The 21,548-nt window shown below is 27.8% G+C and overlaps 1 protein-coding gene and 1 long non-coding RNA gene across 2 annotated transcripts in view; one reads left to right on the plus strand and one right to left on the minus strand.

Moving 5' to 3' along the window:
- Positions 1–21,548, minus strand: part of LOC129960730 (serine/threonine-protein phosphatase 6 regulatory ankyrin repeat subunit C-like) — a 103,048-nt gene that overhangs the window by 17,771 nt on the left and 63,729 nt on the right. Inside the window, exons 20-22 of the mRNA XM_056074329.1 lie at positions 20,336–20,434; positions 19,242–19,364; positions 18,418–18,525 (exon numbers count right to left, since the gene is read on the minus strand). Of these exons, the coding sequence (XP_055930304.1) occupies positions 18,418–18,525; positions 19,242–19,364; positions 20,336–20,434 (330 nt within the window). The remainder of the gene's footprint in view (positions 1–18,417; positions 18,526–19,241; positions 19,365–20,335; positions 20,435–21,548) is intronic.
- Positions 1,761–12,253, plus strand: LOC129960731 (uncharacterized). The gene is made up of 4 exons (XR_008783678.1): positions 1,761–1,962; positions 3,975–3,997; positions 6,363–6,411; positions 10,763–12,253. It is a non-coding gene; the product is annotated as an uncharacterized LOC129960731 (long non-coding RNA).

The following is a 21,548-nucleotide window of genomic DNA, read 5'->3' on the forward strand; positions in this document are numbered from 1 at the left end:
TTAACATAAGGAAAAGTACAAGCGGAAAATTTTTGATTGATATCTTAAAGCATGTCAGAGCAGCAATTCTTGCAAGAATCTGAATATTCAATTTTAATTTACAAATATGGTTTTCAAATAATCATTAATAACATACAATATAAATTTGATTCAATTTTTGTTCGGATTTGTCTAGATGTTTAAAATCAAGCACGGAAGTAGCATTGGAAATGTTTACCAAGCGATATTTCACCAATATGGTATACGAAAGTTTAATATGCCTTTTTTGAAAAGTAAAAATGTAACAAAAAATCATCAGTGACGAAGGAAAGGACGTTAAGAGAATAATTTTATTTTTTCACTTCCATTTGTCATCAGTGGCTTGAAAAATGTTAATGGCGATCAGAATTGCTATTATTTCCACCCATTCATCAAATTTGATTTCAAAAATAGAACAAGCACATTGTCTCCATAGTTCATCTTAAAATTGAAGCCGGGAGAGTATCTATTATATCCCATATCCAATGATCGCAATACCATTGCAAATCCTTATTTTTTTTCAATCAAAAATAACTTATACAGGTGTTTAAATATTTTTTGCATAATTATTCACCATTTCAATTTAATATGAGAATGAGAAATGCATTTTTTTTTTTACTTATATGCCTTTTAACATTGTTCTTGTAATAACGATTAGTAGAAAGTAGAAAATACATAAGATTTTGTGCAAGAGCATAGTAAAATGTATCTGAATAATCAATTCAACCTTCATTTACCATAAATTTCATTTAACCCAATATGTTTGGAAAGTTCATTATTTAATTATATGCTAAATATGAAATGTGAATCTAATACAAAAAGTCATTATTGTTTTCAAAAAACAAAAATTATAATCGTCATCATAAGATGCAAACACTAAAGCAATGTACTGCTAGCGCGACCGTATCATATTATTTATTTTTTAGATGGAATTCCTACTAAATTTTATCGAGTTGTTTATGCCAAGTATTGTGGTGAATAAAAATAAAAAGTTCTGTTGTTAAAAGTAAATGAGAAAATTCTCCCGAATGGACCAATATTTTTATTTAAAAGCTCTCGAAAATAATTATTATTAATTTTGTGTTTCAAGAAAAAAAAAATTACTTTTATTAATAGTAGATGTAAGCAATAGCATTTATAAACAACTAGACTTCGTAAAATTTTTAACTGAATGTAAAAATGGACCGAGGGGGACGAGATCATCATAAATAACGAGAGTTGTCTTATCCATAATCAAAATTAATGATGCCATATATCATTAAAAGAAAAAAAATAGCACCATTGCGAATGTCATTTTAAAAATCGCATGGGAAACTTCTCCTATCATTAGTTTCAATTCAATAAATATGAAATTCTGAATCATAGCATTAATGTAAATGCGTTTGCGACAAGAAACTCATGAAGCTGATAATACTATCTGCTATTTACATTGTTTGTCAACTTATTTATTTAAAATGCAAAACTATTCTGCATTTTTTAATCAACCAAAACGTCCACCGCCAATAAGCGAATGCTGTAGTAAGTGTAATGTGTCATCCAATTAAGTGCATTCATCTTACCATTCCTTCGCGAACGATCTTTGATGAACGACCAAAGAACTGAGATAACGACATTGACCTGAATCTTTCAACTAAACAATTTTGTCATCGCTTATCTGCCGACCTCTGATGCAACTCAGTCCCCCAAAGAGTACTATAAATTCGACAGTGACTTCGAAAAACTGTTCATTCCTGATGGTTTTCTCCGAGTTGGGGTGCCCTTGGTTGAAAATGCTGACTTTACTGATCCTGACGCTGTTTATTATTCGAGTAGTTGTGCGGGCGATAAGGTGGCATTCGTCAACCACCATGCGGTGTTCCATGTTGGAACACGATAAGACGGTGGAACACTGCATGGTGGTTGGTGAATGCGACTTTGTTAAGTTTGTGTCGATGCTCCGCCCTCGTAAGTAACTTTTGAATTTATTTATTTAATTATTGATGTTTTGTTTCATTTTGGGGAAAAACAAATATAAAAGTCAAGTATAATTTTCATTCATGTTTTTTAGTGAAAATTCAGGCTTTGTTTAAACTCACAGATTTAAGTGAAATAGCTATATTTTCGAAATTAGACCTATGCATCCGTGAAGCAATTGTTTTCAAATGATATCAAAAAACATTTCATACTATGATGAGCTTAAAAGAACGGAAAGCAGAAAAAATGCAGTACTTGTATAGCAATTTCAAAATCTATATAGATTTAAAAATATTCTAAATATATTGATTTTTTTTTTCTTGTTACACTGGATGTACATCGAACATCAAAATTAGTTGACTTTAGCAAAGCTCAGTTATCTTGAGGGAACATTTATGAATATTTTTTGCATCATTTTGCGTTTAATTCTTCGTTCGAATCAGTTATTACATTATACGTCTTTCCCCTTAAAAACTAAGATTGGATAAAGCATTGGATCGTTACAAAATAAAAATAAAAAAGCAGAACGTTCAGCAAGGGTTGAATATGAATTATGCCAACAAATTTTTTGAAACTTCTTTCACACGCGATCACCTTTCAGCTCAAACTAGGTAATGCTATATTATTTGGACTCAGAAATTTTTTCACTATTTAAAGTAATTATTAAGTCGATAAAATATGTCAACGATGCATCATTTGATGGTAAATGATTTTTTTTTCATTTATAAAAATTATCTACCAATTTTAATGGAATGTCTTAAAATAATGTTTTTGATGATACTTGATAGTAAATATTTAAAATTACAAAGATAGGATCGTCTTCAAAGCTACATTTAAAAAAAACTGCTTTTATCACACGTGATTCACTTGGAACACATAGTTTAAAACGTTGTTTTAAATTTTTACCTTAACTTTTGTATTTATCAAAACACACACATAAGTAATTTTGTAAGTAAAATGAAAGCCCTATTCTTAAGATTCTTTCAATAATTTGAAAGAATCTTAAGAATAGGGCTTTAATTATGGCGCAGTAATTAAGATAACTACAAAATAGCTTAACCGCTGCATTCTTTAAATGTTTGGATTTTCGGAAACTTAGGATTAGAGGAGTTCTAAAGTCTCTTAATACTTAATATAAAATTTAAATTATTTTTTCAGTTATTAAGAGTTTCTGAATACTTTAAAAATATTTCTTCGTACATTTAATAATTATGAGCAAACTTTACGATTATGCTTTGCTCAAAATAACTAAGTTATTTTTTACCAAAACTAAATTGAGCTCTGTTGATTGATTGTCTTTTTGTGGTATAAATATCAAGCCTATCCATCAGCACTCGACATTTGTCTTTAAAACTATGATTTTCTTAATTCTACTAATCATTAAGAAAATTATTCGAAATTCGAATAAATTTTTTCTTGGTTTCATTATAACAGTACTATATTTGTTTAACAATTCTTAAATGAATACTCGCCCCAAGGTTTGCAATTCTTGAATTTAATTTTCCTTAAGCTGAATTCACTCATTTACTCCTTCCTCTCATATTCAAGAATTTTTTTTTACAATATTGTATTTTACTCTCAAATTTAGAATCATTCATTATTTCTTTTCACTTCTTAATGAATTTTTATCTATCCACAAAAAAAAATTTCAGAGTTTTAAGAAACGCTTATAATTTATATTATATTGCCAATATTTTATTATTCATATTTATATTAATCTAATCTATATTACTTTAATATATATATATATATATATATATATATATATATATATATATATATATATATATATATATATATATATATATATATATATATATATATATATATATATATATATATGCAATTTCAAGTATGTTACTATAATTTTATTTTTTCATGTTCCGTAAAATGTGATCACATAATGATTTTTTCACCAGAGCTTCAAATAAAGTGCATATTAAAAATTTTGAATATTCTTTTTCTGAAAGGATATTTAAATCACTTTTTTCTTCTCGTTTCAGTAATCCAACGCCCGATCCAAAAGGTAAGCTTACTTCTTTTTCCCTTAAAATTAAGATCTGCACTAGCATATTTGATGCCTTTTTTAATATTTTATTAAGCATTTGTAGTTGTAGAGTGTCCCAAGTTGGATTGCTTGCAATTCGATGAATCAGGAACATCATAAGCAAATAAACGAAAAAAAAAATGGTCGCATAAAATGCCATAGAGATTTTAACGAAATAGGGAATAGATGAAGGGTAAATATTCATCATTGGATCATGTGCTGTTCATTCAAATATTTTTACTAAATAGAAAATAATATATAATGACGTAATTGTTAAGAAAAGTAGTGGCAGATTTAGATATTTTGTGGCCCTAGGGACTGCACACATGAAACTTTTCTAATAATAAATTTATATCTTTAATATCGTATTTTCAATGTTTTCTTAACTTAATAATACAATTATGATTTATTTTAAGTTAATTTTTTCTTTTAATAACTTTGTGACAATCTGTGAGCTTTTATTTGTTTATTTATTATGAATCATGAAAGTGCGGTATTCACATTTGCAAACAATATTCTTTGAGAATACGCTCAGTGTACGCAACAATTAAATGAACGTAAAAAAACACAGGAACCTGATCAATCTCATTTGATAAAATTTTACTATAAACCCAATAATGTAGGATTTGTAGAATCGTTACATTCGGATTACACTACATTAGGATTTGTAGAATCAATATTTATTAACTTTTTAAATAGACCTTCCTGCGGCCTCCCTTAGCTTCAGAGACCTTAGGACAGTGTGTAGTTCTAAATCCGATACTATAGATAAGATTTAAATCTTTTTTCTTTCTTATGTCTGTGTGAAAACTTATTAAAAACAATTACTATCATCACTGATGCAAGATGAATATCGATTATTTTAGATATTACTGCAAACAAATTTTGTTTCATATTAAAATAATTGCTTTCACTGACAAGTGCTTCCAAACTTAACAATAATTTGATATCAGAGTTTTTGAGTATTATAGGAAGTACTGAGATAAATACTTGTTCTTATACCAGATATCATAATTTCTTTTGCATATTGTCTCCAAATTAAAGTTATGATAAATTTTAGTTATATCTATTTGCATGCGATTTGATTCTGAGTTTATATTCATAAAAAAAGCTACAAACCTTTCTTCAAATTCAGTTCTGAGATTTGAATTTTTGTTTTTTTCAACATACTATTGATATGATGCATAGTTTCATCTGAACTTGATTTATTCTTGACGTTCTAAAATTTAGTTCTAAAAAATATTTTGCAGCTAAATATGTTTTATAGAACATGTCTATAAAATTTTAAGGATTATTTTTAAAACTTATAATCATGTTTAAAATTCTTCACTGCAATGTTAATTTGCGATGTGAATTATCCTTTTCGTTTGATCATTAATGATATTTCGTCTATTTTTATGCTAATTTTAGTTGAAATTCAATTAATATTATTCCCGTAATGTGACTTGAAGTTAATATTTGAGAACAAATTGTGGATAATTACGTTGAACTATCATTTTGTTATCATTAGATTTAATTTAACACCTAGAAAATTTTGAATCTTGAAATTGAATTCTTGAAGGCATAAATTTATCTGATTTTATTGAATGATGTCGAATCTATCACTTCGTTGTTTAAATTGATGGCAATACTATCTGCAATTATCTTTTTGATTGCAAATGCAGTTTTAAAATAATTCCAAATATTCACTTGATCTTTTTTTTCTAAATCTTTTATTTGGTTCATAATTGACATTAATTTTAATATCTAGTTTCATATTTAAAAAAAACAATTAATTGACTTCAGTAGTTCCAATTTGTAATTATTTTGATGCACACATTTTAATTCAAAACAACCAATAAAATGAAATAACTATTTTTCTATCGTTTCCATATTTTAATGTCTGTAATATTTATTGATTAAATTAAATAATTAAATATTTCTACTAGTAAAGCGAATAAACCTAGTAAATTTTTATTGAAATTTTAAAATGTTAGTAGAGGTACTTGTAATAAAATATCAGTTAATTCATTTATTTTCACTTTTTTTCAAATGATCACATTATAAGATAAATTTCAAGATAATATTGACCATTTCAATTCAAAATAAGTTCAGCCTACAACTTTGCAATTAACAAATAAGTTTAAATGCTTATTATAAAGGAGAGGAGATAGTTAAGTTTATGAGACAGATGAAAAAAATATAAAATTTTTGTCAAGCATATCCCAAATTTTTTTCTCCGTATAAGATAAAATATTATAAATATTATCTTTTAAAGTATTTACCCAAAATTATCAGCTATAAATAGACTTTGATTTGCATATTTGATGTATAACGTGTATAAATTCATATATCCGTATTTTAGATGGATCAATTGGCCGGATGGAGGCTTTTGGCCTAAAGCAATCTCATAGGTAAGCATAAAATTGTTCGTACAAAATGAAATTTAGCTCGGTTTTTTGTCATGTGTGTTTGTCTCCTGTGAACATTTGTTATAAAGTTGTTATAACAAACATTATAACAAGATTGTTTTTGTTGTAGCTAACGAAATTTATTTTTCTCAGATTTTATTTCACGATTGTATTTGATGAAAAGCGATTATGGAAAAAATAATTTTTCTTGTCTTCTTAAAAAAAGGAAATCATCTAAATCAACTGTAGAAAACATAAAATAATAAGTTTCATTATTATATTCATAATTCTGCAGTTCTAGTCAGAATTAAAAATAATTATAGATAATTTGAAATAACTAGGAAATAGGATACATGTAATTACATACAAAATGCAGAAAATGTCGCATTAATTATGGTTTCTTTGGAACCGGAATGTCGATGTTGGTAAATCTAATCTCTAGTTCTTTATGAACAAGTACCAGAAGGACCGCGCTTAATTTTTTTTTTTTTTTTTTTTTTTGCAAAATCGTGTTTTTTTGGAGAAATTATTTAGATATAAATCTCATACCGATTATATACGAATATTTTTCAATCTTATTGACATTTAAGTAACAAAAATCATGAATGTAGTTAGTTTAAAATATTATTCGAAACAACTTATATACAGATAAATGATAGATAATGATCTGTATTATAGCATTCATTTTACAGTTTATCTGCCATCACTTACATTTTTGAACTTACACTCAGTTTTACCATGTTGAAATCGGGTTCGAGGTGGTGCTATATGACATTCTCAGCATGAGAGCAGATAGAAAAAGGCTTTAATAATTAGTTACGAAAAAAATTGTTTTTCCCTGTGTATAAAATTGCGTTTTTTAGGGAAAGACACCTACATAGATATAATTAAAAAGCAAAAATATTAAATGCAAATATCTAAGCAATATATAAAGTAAAAAGCCGACGCAAATCAAGAACCCACTACACACGCGCCAGCTATGTTGTTCCGACCACTATACTGCACTGCTCACACGTTGAATTGGAAGTTGAATAAATTTATTCTAATAGTAACTTTTTTGTGTGTAAAAACCCATTTTTTCAGGAAAGATATGTATATAGATAAATTTAAAAAGCAAAACCTTATCTAAATATAAAATTTAATCCAAATCTTTTGAGCCGTTCCCGATATACACGAAATAAATAAATTTATATATATATACAAGAATTGCTCGTTTAAAGATATAAGATTTATGCAAAAAATGTTTTTTTGTTTTCTCTAAAATTTCTTGTGAGAAAAAAATGTACTGCCGCTTACCTTAAATTATTCTCATTTATCTATTTTGGTAAACAATTATTGCAAAATCATGCTTATAAGTGAATTAAATTCTTTTAACTGTCGTATAATCTCGATGCAGTTAATAACATCATGAATGTAGCAGAAATTTATTTCTTAAGTAATGCAATATTTTTAAAGAATTAGACTGTAGTATTCTAGCAATTTTTAGGTGATTGATATCTGAATTTAATAATTATTTTTTTTATTTTGGAAATATATTCTATATTGTCATAACTAGATAAAATTATTCGGTCAATTATTTAAAATAATAATTTGTATGTTTCTCATTTCTAGAATATTACATCTCATTATTATTAAAACGCTTTTAAGACCTGCTTGAAAAATTCCAATACCTGTTAAGTGTTTATATAATTTAAATAATTTCCCTTTCTGTAGCTTCCTTGATTCGGGAGCAGAAATAGCAAATAATAATAGTAATAATAATAAGTGAGCCTGTGAGTGTAATTTTGTTTTCATTCCTTCTTTTATAAACCAGCTTTGAAATGAATAAATTGCAAATTTTTTTTCTTTGTTTAAGCATTCCTATCAGATATCTACTTTTCGATGCTTGGCGATTTCTAACTGCGAATTAAATAGAATAATTCAGAATTAAATATAAGGCTCCAGGTATATAATTGGTGAATATACTTAAAATCATCCTATGTTTTCGATTGCAGGGTCTTAGATGTTATATTATTTGTTCCAAAAATTAAAAAAAAATTAACTTAAGAAGAATGATATAAGCTGTATGGCAACTTTTCAAAATTTTGATTTTTTTTAATGTTTTTTTTTTTATTTCTTGAACTTGGTAGGTTCCAACATTTGACCAAAATAAGATGATACGATCTTGCTGTAATTTTTTTAGTTGCATGCATGTAAAAATTTGACTGATTTAGGTAATTCTTGGAATAAATAAACATATGTCAGAAGAGAATGTACTTCGCTTATGTTACTCCATATATGTTAGTATTTGTATGATTATATGCCTTTATTCTCATGAAGCAAACTAATGCTCGAATGAAGAAAAGAAAGATGTGAAAATAATATAATGTCTGTATGCCATCATAGATGACTGATCATAGAGCACCTAGCATTGATTTTTAACGTTATAATTCTGAAGAAAAAGAACTGAATGTTAGTGCGAAAATACTCAACTGCAAAAGTCCAGACTATCGCCGATTTAGGGAAATGACTCTACATGCATGAGTACTTTAATTAGAAGCTCTGAAATTTCAATCAGTGTTGGGTATTTCAAGCGTAAATTGCTATGATTATTGAAAAAAAAATCAAGGTCATTCTGTTTCTTGTTTAAATAACCTTCAACTGAGCAAATTTCTAAAGACAATGCAGTTTTATTAATTGATTTTCATCCGTCTTAAAATATGAAGCTCTATTTTAGCTTTGTGATATATTAGGGGACCGGAAAGTAATTTCGTTTTTCTACATTAAATTTAAACAGATAAATTTATACCAAGTTTTTATTTTTACTGAATAATGTAATCACTCTTGTAATCAACAACTTTTTGCTGTCTAGAAAGCGAATTTTTAATGCCAGATCGATAAAAAAACAAATTGTTTTTGAGAAAATATCTGGCGATGGTGTTTTCGACATAATCTAAATTTTCAATTTTTTTTTGTTAGAAAATGTTGTAGCGATCGGAATAAATGGAAATATGATGGTGCAAAATCAGGTGAGTATGATGTGGAGGCAATACTTCCCATTCCAGTTCATTAATTTCTTCCAGGGCGGTCTTGCATTATCGTATTGGAGAATAACACTTTTTCGGTTGATAATCACTGGGCATTTTTCAATTAAAGATTGATTTACTCGGTCTACTTCTTCATAATAAAGGTCTGCATTCAAATTTTATTCAGGTTTCTGCAGTTCAAAATGAACCACTCCGGGAATACTCCCCCAAACACCCGAAAACGCTTTTTTGAGAGAGCGACAATGTCTTTTGCGTTTTGGATTATCACAGAGGAGCTGTTTTTCATTTCCAGTGATCAAGCGATTAAAAAACGGTTCTGCATTGTGCCGCTGAAGCAAAAAATTGCATATGATGAATCAGTTAGCTTTGTTTTCTTCAGACCGATATGCGGGACCCAAACATCCTCTCTGCTTAATTTACCAATCTGTTGCAAATGTTCTTGGGTGGTCGACCAAGGTTGGTTAAGAGTGTTTACAGTTCATCGATTCTCTTCCTTCCACTGTTGTTTTTCTGTTGGTATTCTTGATTGGTAAATCAGAAAGGTCGAATTTACTAGATTTGAACTTAGAAAACCACATTTGACATTTACGAACGTCTAATGCGTTTGGATAAACATCGCAAACATTTGTGGTAACAACCATTGCGTTACTACTATTTTGAAGCTTAAAACGCATACAATGCCAGATATGCATTTCTTCTTATTTCTATTTCACCATAAATTACAAAAAAATTATTTACGAGTAAAAAAGTTACTCTAACTTAAAATGTCTTTGGCACGACTTTGGAGTACACAATGTGCTGATAAATGACTAACGAATATCTACATGCTTAGAAAAGACATTACTTTCCTGTAACCATAACAGTGATAGTGATTTTCGGGTCCTACAACAGAAGATATCAATTTTAGCTTATATAATTAAATAAAGGATAATTTATAGATACATTTTATTAGAATTGAAGATTGTGTTCTTGTATCTGATCTCGAAGCCCGTACTTAAATATCGTACTAATGATGATTCTAAGTTAACAGCAAAATATGTCTCAATATTAGTATGAAATATCGGTATCTTATTATAGATTAAGTCTGACTTGAAATAGTTTCATACGCGAACAGTATAATCTTCCTCGGTATTTTCATATTAGCAAGGGCAGAAGATAGTACGCATCACAATAAACCATGTTCTTATGTTTACAGTTTTTCATAACAAGATTTTAAACCTTAGAGGTGAATGTCTTAGATATTATAGATAATTTTTATCTAATGAAAATTATATCTTTGTGTTTCTAAAGTTTTGAATTTATTTTCTATTTTAACATTTCTTTTACAGGGACGAAAGAGAGTGGTTCTGTTACAATAGCAGCATACAGATGCACCCACTCTCTTCAGAGACATTTGGAATCCATCGCCAAACTGCATGCTCTCTGAAAATTCCAGTGTCCTGTCATAAATTATAAGAGGTTGTTTGTTTCACGGAGCTTAATAACACAAGATCATTGTCTTGTCACTCTACGAGACATAGCCATATTCTATCTTTTTGAATGTAAATGGTAATTTGAAATATCTTCTTGTTTTGTGATGGGTTGATTAGTCTTGTGAAATTTAATATCCCAATGTAATAGTTTTTTGAAAGCTGAACCTAAAAATAATACATTATAATCGAACTTCACTATCTACCAATAAGTATTTGGACAGCCATGCAATGGGCCCACATACTCCAGGAGTTTCAACAAGCATCCGGGATTGTTGTTTCGATAAATATAGTCCGCAAGGAAGAATATTTGCTTGGTTTCCATGGTCATGCTGCCACCTATAAGCCTTTGATTACAAAATCCAACCACGCTGCTCGATTGAGAGGGTGCAAGGCACATCGAAATTCGATCGTAAAAGTGTAGAAAAAGGTTCTCTGGAATGATGAATCAAGATTCAACCTTTGCCAGTCGGATGATAGAATCTGGGTTTGGCGAATGCATTGTGCCTACAGTAAAGTTTGGCGGAGAAGGAATTATGATCTGTGGATGTTTCTTGTAGTATGGACTGGGAGCCTTGATTCCTAATAAGGTAAACGCCGTCTCCTACTCCACTATTCTAGACAACAATATGCTTTCTAATCTGTGGGAATTTCAAGGGTTGGATCATTATTATTTCCAGGATGGCAACGCCACTTGTCATGTAGCGAGGTCCACCTTGGATTGGTAAGAACCCACTGGACTGAACAGCCCAGAGTTCAGACTTGAATCCTATAGAAAACCTCGCCAAGTTAAGGAGTGCAGCAACCGTCCAAAATCTGTAAAGAATACCACTGTCCATCATCCAAACACTTATGGAAAGCATGTCCTGGAAGGTTTAGGCTGTAATTGCAGCAGGTAGAGGCTCTACCAACTATTGAATATGAATACATTGTGTTTATCTCTTTTATCACAGGTGTCCAATTACTTATTGGTAGATAGTGTATAAGCTTACAGAAGCGATCTTTAATATTAGAAAAAAGTTTATGTTTCATATTGTATTTTTAATACAAAATTAGCTCATAAATTTTGAAATTATTTGCCACGACTTTTGCACTCCTAGAAAATTCAGTAAAACAGAATCGAGGTTTAAATTAATATTAGCCACCTATGGCGACCACTTCGCTCTCTCAGGTTATTGATTTTTGTGGCCGTTGAATTATATATGGAATGCATTAAAGAAATCCTGATAAAGAATCTCTTAGTAAATGCTCTAAGGGAAAAATTTCTCTTGTGACTTGATGTAAACAGACGTGTTCCGTCTGAGATCCCCATGTATGAACCATGTCCTCCCATGGAAAAATAAATTGAAGTTAATTGCAGTTGTCTCTCTCTCTCCTTTTTTTCTGCAAAACTATATATATATATATATTTGAAACATAAGCCTTATTTTTTTCAGATATTTTATACCGAAGTGTGAAAGACTGAATGTGCAATTAAATCTAAAAAATAATAGATGAAACATTTTTGAACTGATACGTTCTAAACAAATAACTTTATAATGATTCTTGTATAAAGACAGCCCTTGAATATAAAACGTATCATAAGAATATTTCAAAAAATGTTTGGAAAACAAATTTTATAAATTTAATTACCTTTATGTTAAATTTGCACAGATGATTTTGTCCTTTCTAATTTTAATAATCTAAGTAAGACCCAAATAAAAAGTTAAATCGTCGTTTATGTGGAACTTTTAATACAATAGGGAAATGTAAATAAAAAAGTATTCTTATTTACATCATATTTAAAAAATGTATTCTAAATGTAAAATGTAAATTCATCGAAAAGCAACATATATACAAATAGCAATGAAAAAGTTATATATATTACTTTTTTGCCCTTAAGCATCATATGGAAACTCTGAATACTGAAATAATTACTTTTATAAAAAAATTATTGAAAATTCTTGGTAATTAAATTATGGTAACCTGGTAATATCTATAATAATATGCGGGAATATTTCCAGTCTATCGATAAATTTATTTATCAATATTATAATTAATAATGTTTGATGATATATATAGCACCCTGTGAAAAAGTTAAAATGCAGTGCATGACATAAAAGGATATGAACTTACGCAAAATATCAAAGATGAATTAAAATCAACATATTATTATTAATTAGTCTATGACATGCATAGCTGCAATTTGTTATAATTTTGGTAAAAGTTGTTCATATACATATAAAAATAAATACATTACTTTTCTTTTATAAATACATTAAAATTGTAGAGGCTTTAAGTGTCAGAGATGTTATAAATTTAACTTTCTCATTTTTATCTACGTAAAAGTATTTATGATTCGTACATGGCCAAAAGATCTAAACCACTGTGTTTCTCTCTTTTTACCGGACTGAAGCTGCGAGATATAAAAATATTAGCTTTAGTTAGCCAAAAGATGGCTCGAAGCTTGTACTTGACATTACTATCGTCAAAAGTATCAGCAGAGCTGCCTGACATAATTTAGAAATAAAGAAATAAATTTAAGAATGTGTGTATGTGACAAAAATATCCGATAGATATTTGGTAAATATAACAGGTGTCCAAAAATGACTGATGGATTTTGAAAATAAATGAGAAAAAGACTTAATGAGATAGAGATGTATAGTTTGAGGCCTTATGCTTGGGAAATCAGGGAATTTTATCTCATAAAATTGCAAATTTTAGTTAACATTGTCACCGATAGGAGAAACTTCAAAATAGGAAAAATATAAATAAAATATGAAAATGTTTCAAGGATAAAATTAAACGATGATGTTTTCAATGTTATCTCCATTTGCAGCAACAACGTAGTACAGTTTGAGGTAAAAATGAATTACAGAATGGCGGTTTCAAGTACTTCGTTTTAACTATGCTTGTTGGAAATCGCCTTGAAGCGCTACCTGTCGGTGTTAATACAAACAAAATTTGGAATTTGTTGGGATAAAATTCCCTGGTTTCCCAAGTCCGCAAACGATACATCTCTATTGCATTCTGTCATTTTTGAATTGAATTTCAAAAGGCATCAGTCATTTTTGGGATACATGGTATCTACACCAACTTAAATTATAATATAGATTTTTGTTGTTTATAACTTCCTTCTATTTAAAAAAAATTAATTTCCGGTATTTAGCATTCAAAAGCATTAGGCCAAATTCCAAAAGATCAGTCGTTCAGAATACGGTTGATTATTTTTGGTGACTAATGCATGTTTCAATGATGTAAATAAAAGCGTGTCAATGATATAAATGCGTCTTTCAGGCATATTTACGTCTAGTTTGATGCCGCATTTTATCCCCTATCCGATTGATGAAAAAGGAAATTCAAAAAAAGGAAAGTATGAAGGAAGAAAAAAGAAATTTAGTTTCATTACAAGTACTTCTCATTCCATATTTTAGCTAGAGATCGATATATCTCGGATATTCTAATAGTCATGATTCAATTATCAGGACTGCAATTTCCGTTAATCTGTTTTAGAGACCAAATATCTGAAATACGACTCATTTCTGAAACATATATGATACTCTTTTTGAAAGATTTTGAAATTTATACAATCTCTAGCTATGGTGTTGTTGAACATTCATTGCTTTCACGAGAATCATAAATCTAAGTATTTTTTTTACATAAATCCAAAAGATTTAAAATTTCTGCTCTTTGCTTTTCATGAAAAACAAAAAAAGTAAATAACTGATTTAAGCTTTGTTATAATTTATTCTGTTTAACAGATAGGAGAACCCTAATACCTAAGCTATTAGTTTTTAATAATCCCTTATTTCCAATTAGGCAAGCCTTTGAAAGGTTTTAATTTTTTATAATTTTGGCGAAACCATTTTAATTTAAATAAAAAAAAACAAAAAACATGGAAATAAGAGCTTATAAGAATTTTTTTTAAAAATACAACGAATTGATTCCTTAATTAATCCCCCCTCTTGGCAATTGCACCCAGGGCATGTGTCCTGCTTTCACCACCCTAGTTACACCACTGACTGTAAATTAAAAATGTTATATATTAAAAAATAAAACTTAAAGTGGAAATCCTACTACATGTTTAATGATTAGCAAAAATACGCGATTGAATGTTTTGATGGATGAGCTTGAATTCCGTCACATCACTTAGAAACACTGTTGCATATAAAATAACATAGTTGCATAAAACACAGTTGCATATAAAATAACATAGTTGCATAAAACACAGTTGCATATAAAATAACAAAGTTGCATAAAACACAGTTGCATATAAAATAACAAAGTTGCATAAAACACAGTTGCACTGTTGCAAATTAAATTTAAAATATTATTGAAATTAGAGGAAAAATTCAATGGAAATGGAATTGATACCATGAAAAGGTAATTTTTTGAGTTTTGAGATTATGCAAAGACTATTTTTTAAAAGATAATTGCATTTGACGATATAAACATCAATTTCAATAAAAAAAAGTCATTATTAATACCTATCTTCCTGCTGTTGAACCTGTTTTTGCATTCAGTTAACTTTATGTTTGAAGCCTATTTTTTTATTTCTTTTATATCTTCTTTCCCCAGACTGAATGTGCTTTTTGGTGACGTGGTGAATCAGCTACAGAAAATTTCTGATAATATTATGTATCTCCATTTATTATTTATGCAAACTGTTGAATACATTGAAATTGGAAAAACGTTCAATGGAACATTCTATGATAGTTTGTTTACATTTGACATTTTTCATTCGACAATAAGTTATAAAAGCAATTTCTATGTCATGTACGTTAGCATTTTATGTATATAGATAATGAAATTATTTTTCATTATTCATCACAAAGAATTGTAAAAACAATGTCATCCATACTATCTACTTTTAGTGACCTGTTGATTTAAGGTTATTTATTGTTACTTAAATTTTTAATTATTTGCTCCGATAATTGTTTTAAATTTAAATTTTGATAAACATGTGACTCGCAACATTTCAAAAATCTAATATCATTGTATTGTTGTGATTTGCATTTTCCTATTTTTCTATCTATATTTTTACTAAAATTTATTAACCTTAGAAAAATAAGCCCACTCTAGTTCCTTCATCTACTTCAATTGTAAAATATGTTATGGAAAAATATTGTTTAAATATTAAAAATAATAATAATAATAAAAATAGAAAGAAAAATTGAATCCCCCCCAAAAAAAATTTAGCATAATTGAGATGATAATTTCTTTTTAATTCTGAAATAATTAAATTGTTGAGATTAATTTTTAATTTTGTTGAGTTATACACATACGCACTTTCATCTATATCATTAGTGGAGATAATAAGGAAGACCAAAGAAAGAACAGCCCCAATCATTGGTCCGATTTCACCAATTTTCAATTTATGTGAAAGTCTCAGATATATGCATATGTCTTCAAAAACTGCTTGTTCTGATAAACTTCTATTCAGAAGGAAATTTTTGCTTCGTGCTATCATTATTTTATCATTCATCATTTTTGAAAGGCAAATATATAATAGGAGGATTTGGATCTAGAGGGATCTATACTGAATCGTTTTTAGAATGATTCTTCAACATTTCCATTTACACCAACTTCTCGTTTTCAAAGATTTCGACTTATTACTGAAACTGCGAGATTTACACTGCTTTTTTCGTATTATCACTGATTTACACTGACTTTTTCGTATTATCCTACTAAAAATATAAATTGTCTCACATTTTTCTGTCGAGGTGTAAATAAACCTAAGCATGTAAATAAACCTAAACATGTAAATAAACTAAAAGATGAACAAGTTCTGATATATTGATAACTTGATTTTGCAACCTCATAAGCATTATATATATATTGATTTTGTAATACTCAATAATTTCTGCAGCTGATACTTATTATTTTCTAATATTGTACACTTTTTTACAACTGAAAACATACTTTCAGAAATTCGACTGATGTATTATAATATCAGCCATGATAATATTAATAATATTACTATGATTTTAAATATTATTAATATTTGTTTCATTTAATTTATTGTTAATTCTGTACAAACCTCAAAAGTGAATTTTATTATTATTCAGTATGATTGCATTATTTTTCGATCAATTGCTCTATGCAACATGGCAACATTTAAGTTAATGTTATTTGAATTTTGTATTTTTTGAGAGCAGTTGCATTTTATCACTTTTTAGCCGACCCATTTTTAAACACTATTGCTTATTTTCCTGTTTAATATTGTCATGTTAATCTCAATTAGGTCTGCATTTCGTTTGTTAGCTTTTTTGTGAATTTTCTACTTTTTCTAGTATGAAATTATACACGTATTTAAAGCAGAAAAAAACATTATAATCCTTTTTCACGGGATGCATCTAGAATATTAATTATTTGAGATTCCGAGTAAAAAGTTACTTATAATTAGCCAATTACAATTTATCTCTTCAAGGCATTCCGTATTTGAATATCAGCTGAAAATTAATCTAAATTTTTATACCCAGTATAAAAAACATTATATTTCCCTTTTGTGATAAAGTCCTTTTTTTCAAAAAAAATATTTTTGTATATTAATTTACAGAGTTACACTATATAAAGCGATATTAAAATTGGATCGTCTTTTAAAATTAACCATTTCTAAATTAGAAAAATATTGCTGGTTTAGCATTTATTGCACTTAATCATATCAAATTTCTGTACAAGAAAACTCAATTAGATGTATGTCATATTTATTAAGTAAACTTAAAAGTTCTTGTCCAAAATAATTTACACTATTTAAATAAAAAGAATTACCTTAAATCTTTTTTCATGGTAATATTTTTATTTACGTAATGTAATAATAATAATAATAATAATATATATATATATATATATATATATATATATATATATATATATATATATATATATATATATATATATATATATATATATATATATATATATATATATATATATATATATATATATATATATATATATATATATATATATATATATTTACGTAGGTAAGGTAATTCATTCATTCAAGGTAATTCATTCAATTCTCCTTGAATGTGATCAAATTTGACACTATAGAAAGGTTGTTATTTTTTAAAAAATCTAAAGAATATTACTATGCATAAAATTCAGAAAATAAAATAAATTTTTCAATAACAAAATTAATTTATTATGGAAAAATAATCAGCAATTTTCAATGAATTTTTCTGATTTTTTTTATAGTTGCATTACAGCGAATAGTAAGGAATGTTGAAACCTATCGATATATTGGTCATAAGGAAATAGTTTTAGTACCTATAATTCATAAGGATATGTGTGTTTATTCCGATCAGATATTGTTGATTTGCACGCAAACATCACCAAATCAAGGTGCTTGTCTATTCCCCTATATGAATTTACCTATGCGCAAAATATTTCTTTTTGCTATCTTTGATAAAAATTATATTTTATCTTATGTTATTTCAAATTATATTCCTCTTAAATTTTGAAATTTAAATATTGAGTAATAAAATACATTTACCGATTGAAGGAAATATAGATAAAAAAATAAAAGTTACCTCCACTGCAGTTGAAGCATCCACCTGTACACCAGCACTATTTAAAAGCATCCTGACCACATCTTCTCTTCCATACCTTGCCGCCATATGAAGAGGGGTAAATCCATACTGTAAAAATTAAGAAAATACAGCAAATGATTTTTAATGTGCAAAAATATGAAACTTCTTAATAAAAAAAAAGTAAAAATTCGTTTTGGTTCTGATCTCTTAAATGTCCTGATTATTAAATACAGACAAGATGCATTTCAGCTTTTTCAGAATCAAATTATTTGCTTCTTCAAATCAATTTAATTTTCTTTTACAATTTTTTTAGTTTATAAACACTCTTTACATAAATTTAGTCATTTTATTCCTCATTTAATCTTACTTATCTTGCTTTTAAATGTTTATGTTTGATATAATTCATTATTTTATGAAGTTCAGTATATTTTGGTCATATGTCTGTAAATTGAAACAAATGAAAAATATGATAACATAGATAATTCATTTTTATGGAAACGTTTTTTGAGGGTTAGGTTCTTAAAGAGAATATTTTTCAAAAACACAGCAATTCTTTGAAAATTTTGTTTCCGCTCATAATACGTCTTTGTTGAAACACGAAAATTTTTGTTAGTGATACTGCCGATTACGATAGCTTTTGCTTGCTATTTTCGTGTATTTCAGTAAAATTCATGAGAAACGAAGAATCATTATATCTTCAGTACTGCTATTTTTATATCAATTGGTTTCCTCTGAAAAGGATTTCTTAAAAAATGGTTTTCTCAGTTATAATAATCTTTTGCATAAATGCTATTAAAGCATAATAGTATAATAAATGCGCTTACATCAGCTTCTGGACTTTCTGTGGGCCTTTCACTAGGTATAGTAGCTGGCACTTGGGTAAGCATCTCTCGAACAAAATCCTCTTGCCCATAACTTGCTGCTATATGAAGTGCTGTTAAGCCAGTCTGAAATAATATAAGAGTTTTTAAACTGATCCTGTAATTTTAATTTGATTTCTTACACAACCATTAAAATTTTTTATGAGAATTAAAATCCAATGTACATGAAATCTATGGAAGCAGAACGTTTATTTAACAGCTAGAAAATAATCTCTATGAAAAAACTAAACAACTTTAAATAAAATTCTCGAGCATCTATTGCAATCTCCGTGAAAAAATAACCAAAACTTCCAGAATTATAAAGTTAGAAAATGGCAAATTATTCCAACCATTCAATTTATTAACCAGATATTTCTTATGTGGAAAACAAATACCTTAGTTGCTATCAGGAAACAAAATTGTAGCGTGCTCTAATCTTCATAATATAATATGAAAATATCAGCACTGTGTTTGAAAGGACCAGATATCACCGCTATATTTCAGTGCTACTCTGAAATGTTCTCTTTCCTTTTCGTATTAGGAGAATCATTTTAGATTAGAGGATAATTCCTTGAATGTTTCTTTACGTTTTTGCATTTAAGGATGTTTCTGATAAATGAGCAAGATTAAGTTGATTTATTTCCTTGTTACGATCAACATGAAATCTTTTTCGGGTGTCAAATTATAGTGTTGATATCTCTAGTTATTACTAAAAGAGGTAGATTTCACTCAGATTTTATTTTTTATGAATATATCATTACAGAGAAAATAGGAAAATCATTTCAAAAAAAATAAAAAGAAATAAAAGCTTTTTTTTTAAAAACACTATACTTACTTTAAACGCCTAAATGAAGTATTAAGAAAAAAATATTCTTCTTTAGCCAGGTTTTATTCATGCAGAGATTTCATAATACATTTCAATATGTGTAAGCTTAGGGATAAATTTATTTATTTTAATCTGAATTTTGGAAAAAAGGAAGAAAATAAACTATTTGCTCACAACAAAATTCTGTAACATTTTGTATATACTTTTAGGTTTGAAAATAACAAACTTATACCTTTTTACTTGCATATCTCCAAGACATTGCAGATTTTAAGGCGTGAAGTACTTCAACATGGCCATATTTTGCTGCCAAATGTAGGGCTGTATAGCCTTCCTATAAATAATATAAAATTTGATAATAATAAAACAATACATTTAAATAATCATAAAAAGGTTTGAAGAGAATTAGCTGCAATAATAAATTAAATGTATATCTTTCAAATATTTTTCCACTAACAGTCCTATTCATGAGTGAGAAAATTTTTCATGGTTCCTAATGGAAAGAAAAATGAAAAAATAAAGAATAAATGTTGAAATAATAGAAAAAAAAATTGGTGCTGTGTGCTTATTTGTAAAATTTTAATCAAAACGTTGAATTCATGATGATGTTTTGCATTGGTTTTACTTTCTAATATTGAAGAATCTAGTTAAAACAGTGCTAGCATTTTCAACACTACATAAGGTTTTAATTTCTAATTTTGGAAGATCTGATGAAGAGAAAATGGACTATGTATTATGAAAGGATGCAGACTGGAGAGACTAAATTAGGAAGTTAAACATTGAAATTATTGGAAGTAGAAGAATTCAGAAGTTAAATATTGAAATGACTAGAAAATTAAGAAATTAAATGGTGATCCAAATATCAGTGACTATTCAGAAAATGATAAGCTAACGAGCCAGAAAATATTTTATATCCAATCTTGTTTCCAAAGGGAAACAAAATGATTTCTAATTTTTTTTCTATTTAACAAAATTATTTCTAAGTCATTAAATTCAAGATTTTAATTATTCGGCTATGAATAAAAGCTTATATATAAAATTAGATTAAGAAATGCTATAAAAAAGTTTTCATACTTGGATTCTGCACTAGATTGGAAAATTTTTTTAATTTTACTATTCCTAAATGCTTTTTTTTACATCAAGGTTTTTTTGCAATTAAAGGTTTTTTCCTGGAATAACAGAAAACATTTTGAGCTGTAGATCTTGGTTAGCATTTGTTAGGATTTCCTACATAACATACTTTTGTAAAGGCTAATGAGGTCTTACTAGCAGTAAACAACGCGATGTCAAATTTTAGAAATCATCAATAACAAATAAAGGGGCATTTACAGCTTTTTACTAATCTCATTAAAGAACTAATTGTCTAAATTGTTCCTAGAAATTACTGTTTGTAAATGCCCACCATTATAATCCTATCGTAAAAGATACAGAGTGAAATTCTAAATTAC

Source organism: Argiope bruennichi, chromosome X2 (genome assembly GCF_947563725.1).
Source record: "Argiope bruennichi chromosome X2, qqArgBrue1.1, whole genome shotgun sequence".
NCBI lineage: Eukaryota > Metazoa > Arthropoda > Arachnida > Araneae > Araneidae > Argiope > Argiope bruennichi.